The sequence below is a fragment of the Echiichthys vipera genome, assembly GCF_963691815.1.
Source record: "Echiichthys vipera genome assembly, chromosome: 1".
Taxonomy (NCBI): domain Eukaryota; kingdom Metazoa; phylum Chordata; class Actinopteri; order Perciformes; family Trachinidae; genus Echiichthys; species Echiichthys vipera.
In genome coordinates this window covers 24,840,232-24,845,921 of record NC_139826.1, presented here as the reverse complement: position 1 = coordinate 24,845,921, position 5,690 = coordinate 24,840,232, and the positions used below count along the sequence as shown (strand labels likewise).

The window sequence follows — 5,690 nt, the reverse complement described above, 5'->3', positions numbered from 1 at the left end:
CAATACATTATCTGAAAATGTATAAAACGTATGCAACAGATATATAGCTGAGCAGAGGATGATGTGCATCACCTCGGATTAAAAACTGTCTTGTGTAGCTCTTGTGCACCACCTACCGGCCTACATAAACATCACAAGCACACTTTTTTCCTCTCCTTTTTTTATTTATTACAATTCAGTTCTACCTTGTGGTACAGTATACAAAAAAGCATATAAAAAAACATCTACATTGCGTGTTCAAAGGAAGTGCACAAAATTATAAACAGACTTTCTGAAAGGCTCTGCACCAGATATCAAAATGTAAGTTTAGAAAAACAAGGTTTTGCAAATAAATAAATATAAATTACGTGATAATCATAATGACAAGGTCAGGTAATTCATTAAGGCACATCTCACATCCCAAAATGTACCTCGCAAAAACAATATGGCAACTCCCTAAGGACATATACAAGCTTATTTCTCAGCTCAAAAGGAGCATTTCTCCTTTTATTAAGAATCATAAAACATGTTCAGCATTTAACTACCCTGCCGCAGAAAAGTTTATATATTAAGCAACTTTACAGCGCATTGCCTGTCAATTCATGAAGTTTGAAATTGGTTACACACAAAAAAATAGCAACCGTGTCATTACAGTATTAGAGAGACAGTATGCACCATGACTAAAACTGCAATCTGAGCATTCATTTTTACATGATATACACAAAAAATATTGACACAATTATGAATTTTGATTGATTAGGAAAATGTAAAATTATTGCTGAAATAATGAATGCTTTTCACAAGCCAATTTGGTTGAATAAGGATCCATCACTTTTTACTGTAATAGCAAGTGATAGACAGCCCCAGAGCATTTCTCACATTCAAAATGTCTGCATAGTTTGAACTTTGAAAACTGCTCCTGAAGATAAATCACAGAAATGGCAATCACAAACAGGTGTTTTCTAATAGCATTTTTTCTGGCAAAATAAATGTAGAGTAATCACAAAACATAGGTCATGCATTTCCTGTAGGTTCTGTTTCTGACCATTGCACGCCTTTAGCAATCAAACAAATAAGGAATTTCGCAGATCACGGATGCTGCAATGAAACATCTATCGTTCCCTGCAGTTTACATATATTCCTGCAGAGCATAGGCTATAGTTTTGCACGCGATTACAGAAATATGTCTGACAAAATGATATGTGAAAATGTGATAAAACCCATCAACTGACTTAGCGTAAGAGTATGTATTTTTAGCACCTTTCAGATAAACAAACTTTTTTTTAAACAGAAGTAGTGGTTTGTTATTCTTGCAATTTAAAAAAAGGTTTGGATGCACTAAGAGCCAACACTGTATTTACAAAATCAATTTTAAAAACATTTGCTTTACAACATGCATTGTCATTTCATTGGAGGCTGTACAAAAGAAATAAATAAATCACTTTTGTCATTCCAAAAGGCAGAGGAATGTACTGCATGCATGGTCTAACCACATCTATCTGAGTCATTTGGTGCACACCAAATGATGAACAAATCAAAAATGGAGTGTTTCAAACTTGTACACATGCTTAAGCTGTGAAAACGTCAGCGAGCTCATGCGTTCTTATCTATACACACATTAAAAGCTCATTAAATGTATGGAGAACAGATGCACTAATGATCCCTGACCACACATTTGCACGTATGGATCAAACAGACGAGACAAACACTGCAGCAACATGTTGAAGAGCTACTCCAACAAACACAAAGAAAAGCTGGTATTAGAAAAGCTGGTGTCGTTCTTATGCAAACTTACAGTAAGACAAATTACATAAAAAAAGAAAAAATAGGACAGTCTTGATATGTATGAAACGGTGGCAATATTTACAAAACGATCACGTAGTACAAAATAACCAAAATCAGAAATGGAGCGTCGACAAAATTTGCTTCCTCAACCTATAAATAACACTAATGCCCGTAATAAGTTTTTTTTCTTTTCTTATTGTTTTGTATAAAATAAAATAAAGAAAACCGACTCTATACAAAAGTTAAAAAATACCAATATAAAAAAAGGAACATTACATATAAAAAAAAAAAAGGAAATCTAATTTACTAATCTAATAATTGAGTGAGTGGAAATAGAAGGTCTGCCACTGGAGACAAATCCAGGGGGATGCCATGGATAACCCTACAGGGGGATTCAACAAAAGCATTCACCAGGTGTCTTTCATCTCTTCTGGGAGTTGTGGAGGAAGTGTGTCTGGAAGGTGTGTGGCCACTTGTGTGGATGCCAGTTTTTTGGAACTGCAGCAGGGCTTGAAGAGCCGAGGATCAATAATCACTTCTCCAAACCGCCCCTTGTAGACAATCCCACAGCAGACCTTTTGTCTAAAAAAATGAAAGGAAAACAAACGGATGAAAGATGGATAATGGATAATGAATTTGTCCTGTCAAGTTGTCAAAAACAAAGCTGTTCGATGAGAGCAGCAGCTTACCTTTTCCAGTACGAACGGTCCAGGAAAGAGAAGGTGGAGGGAGTCGGGCGTCTCTGTTTGGACTCGATGTCTGAGCCGTCATCTGACTGGTTGCTGTAACTGGGAGACTGAGCAGGAGACACGCTGGAGGTTGTGCTGTGAGCATCTGAGTCTGCTTGGAAAACAAAAGAAGTATTCGCTCAATTGTTGACTATACTTGACTAAAGTTTTAACTGATTAATTAGGCACAAAAGTGACAAAAATGAGATGGGAGTTTCAATAACACTTAATATTTGGGGAAATATTTAGCTTTTAATCGATTAATCTGATGAAATTCCTCTAGGAAAATAGTGAAATGCATGCAAAAAAAACAAAACGCTCAAACAGCTTGTTTTGTCTGACCAACAGCCTAAAACCCAAATATATTCTGTTTACCATCAGAGAAGGGCAAGATAATCTAATATTCACATTAGAGTGTCGACAGTCTATTTCTATTTTTGACATTTTTCTTAAATTATTTTTAAAACAATTCATCAATCATCTAAATTGTTGCCAATTAATTTCATGAAAACTGAAATGTGTTTAAACCCTGATGTGAACCCTTTAACACTGCAGTTAGTTTAAGTGCGTGTCCTAACCCAAAGAGCCACAAGATGCTGCTAAAACAGTCATTTTGAATCAGACCGAGAAGAAAACCCCACCGAATCCCAAGACCGACAGAGTGAAATGTTATGAATATGTGTGGCTGTGATACTTTTCTTCAGCATTACACCTTTACTTACTAAGTCCTTTTCTGACTTGCTCCAAATCTGTTTATAATACCAGAAAAACATCAAATTACAAGCTAATATATTCAAAACAACTTACTTTGTCTCTTTAACTTGTGAAGCTTCTTCAGTTTGCTTTTCTTCTTCCCGTCACCGTTTTTGATCTTCTTGGGCTTTGTCATCTTGAAGCCTGGTCCAGCTCTGGCATCCACCACCTAGAGACAGGTGAGGTGAAAACATCCAGTCAATTTAAAAGCTATAACATGACAATTGGACACATAAGTCTCACTACTGTAAGAAGACAACACTTACATGGTTCCAGTTCTTCTTGGAGCCATTTGGGAGCTTCTTCCATCTCTTCACCAGTAAAACACAGGCATTGCAAATGTCTCCAACGCGATCTTCTGACAACCTTTAAAAAATAATAGTAATTAAAAAAAGGGTTGTAATGTTACTAAAGTGCAACACCTTGATGTACTAATTTAATTTTCCATTCATAGACACACAAACAAAAGCACAAAGATGTGCACAATAAGGAACGAATGAGATATTTTACCCAAAACAGGACCCGAACGTCTCCTCATATCGACTGCTGTCAGTGAAGCGGGAACTGGAGGACTTGGTCTTGCAGATGCAACAGCCGTCGTTACTCCGGTAGATCTTTGACTTGTGAAAGCCAAACATAGTCCGTTTGTTGGTCTGCGTTTTGGCAAAACTCTGAAAACATAAAAACAAAAGCTCTGTAATTGTCCCGGCAATTAAACCCTGTGCAGCTCTGCAGACAGTTGTGTGCTTTCTACTGGTGAAAAGGGGGCGGTCCCCACACAGACACACACACCCATATTTCAAACATATCCTGTAAGAAACTCACATTTTTTTGTTACATTAGATATACAGTGCACAAAAAATAACTTTAAAAAAACCCAGCCTAACTAACTTTGGCTAAAACAACAACATCCAAGCATCTTAAGGAATTTAAACCCATGTGAACGCAAAAATAACACTAAAATACCATCAAGCTTTATAAATCATGCAGTAACAATTACAAAAACAATAATATACGAGAATAATCACAAACTAAGATTTAAAAGAGCATCAAAGGGGGTGGGGGGTATGGGTAAAATGAGTAAAATGCGAATAACAAACTGATAATAGAGTAATAGGTAATAAAGAAACATTGCACATGATAATGAACATAATATATAGCCCATGGTGCTGACATTGATGAGGTAATACTGCACATTATATTGCCTAACGTTATGATAGCCTCGTGTTTTTGGTTGCGTAAGAGACACAAAACATAAAAGGAGCAGTTATGTTACATTTGATGCGGTAACAACCAAACTTCCAGACGCTCCGCACAGAAACATGAACGTTACACCGCCCACCACAACACAGCGTTTACTATCGTTAACTGGCCGTTTATGTTGCTTTTCTCAACCCTGCTCGGTACGCTGGGACTTTGCTTATTTGCTTACACAAAGACAAGGAAAGGAGTTGACGTTACGACATTGTTCAACCGAGGATGTGTTTGCAGCGAAAGCTCGGAACAAAAAGCGCTCTCTGAAGTGAAGAAACAAAAAGCTACCGGGCTATTCGCTGGATTATTGAGTAACACGCGTGTCGTAATACGCACAGTTACCAACTCGGTTGCATTTCATTTGTGTCGTGAATGTTTTTTTTATTAAATACAAAAAAAGTTGCATTGAACCAAGCCTTCCCTTTAAATTCAAACTTTTACCCGAGAGCGCCAAACACGGCTCATTGTTGTTAGCTGTTAGCACGCTGGCTAGCCGAGTGTGCTGCCATTACCACGCGTTCACTTGCACGTTATCCTTCATTGTCGAGTCTTTTACACACGTCAGGTTACGACTACATCACATTAAAGTCAGTCTCTACACACGTAACAAACGCAGTCAAACTCCACAAATGTATATTATGTAAGAGATGAAATAACAGTGCACTTACCGAACAAAAACTTTGAATCTTCGCCGTATTCCCTTTCACGCACTGCGCATGCTCTTACTACTACTGCATACAGCTGTCTATTAGAATCTCATTAGCATAAAAAACCGGAATGGAAGCGTACAATTACCATATAAGGAGTGCAGCCGTTGGGTTTGAACCTTGAGTCAACCAATCGCTGCTCTCCTCGCGTACTCTTCGCAGGACATGAATGATGGGACAGTTTCTAACGGCCTTCTTGTAAACTCAAAGTCCCATAAGCCACCTGGGCTACGGCTTTAAAAAAAAAAACAGCCATTTGGCTTGGCGCGAAAGAGTTTGTTTACATTTTCTCAGCTGAGAAACACATTCAGCAGAGAATAAATCAGCGCCAACGCTTTTAAATCACTGCCGTGTTCATTTTTAACTGATTTACTTAAAAAAGTAGTTTCAGTTTTTAAACATGGGGTATTTTGCTTTTAATAAGTACAGTGGAAGTTGTTGAAAACCAGTTTAGATTACATTTCGGGCTGCAACTAATTATTTC

The 5,690-nt window shown here is 37.5% G+C and overlaps 1 protein-coding gene across 2 annotated transcripts; it reads right to left on the bottom strand.

Annotated features, from left to right (window-relative positions):
• Positions 1-228: 228 nt before the first annotated feature.
• On the bottom strand, positions 229-5,196 carry sinhcafl (SIN3-HDAC complex associated factor, like). 2 transcript variants are annotated; one of them, XM_083914984.1, is made up of 6 exons: positions 5,168-5,196; positions 3,756-3,916; positions 3,512-3,611; positions 3,300-3,414; positions 2,454-2,607; positions 229-2,346 (listed from the first exon to the last, which is right to left on the bottom strand). In XM_083914984.1, exons 2-6 carry the CDS (start codon positions 3,881-3,883, stop codon positions 2,172-2,174), a joined length of 672 nt encoding a protein of 223 aa, XP_083771110.1. In that variant the 5' UTR covers positions 3,884-3,916; positions 5,168-5,196; the 3' UTR covers positions 229-2,171. The 2 variants fall into 2 exon arrangements, with proteins under 2 accessions (XP_083771110.1, XP_083771111.1); XM_083914985.1 differs by having other exon boundaries at positions 2,454-2,604.
• Between the last annotated feature and the right edge of the window lie 494 nt (positions 5,197-5,690).

What these genes read in the sequence shown, in the direction of transcription:
- sinhcafl (XM_083914984.1), bottom strand. Translation starts at nt 3,883, where the DNA reads ATGTTTGGCTTTCACAAGTCAAAGATCTACCGGAGTAACGACGGCTGT. An exon ending in ACGTTCGGGTCCTGTTTTGG is followed by an intron (nt 3,612 to 3,755) that starts GTAAAATATCTC and finishes TATTTTTTAAAG; the next exon opens with GTTGTCAGAAGATCGCGTTG. An exon ending in CCAAGAAGAACTGGAACCAT is followed by an intron (nt 3,415 to 3,511) that starts GTAAGTGTTGTC and finishes ACCTGTCTCTAG; the next exon opens with GTGGTGGATGCCAGAGCTGG.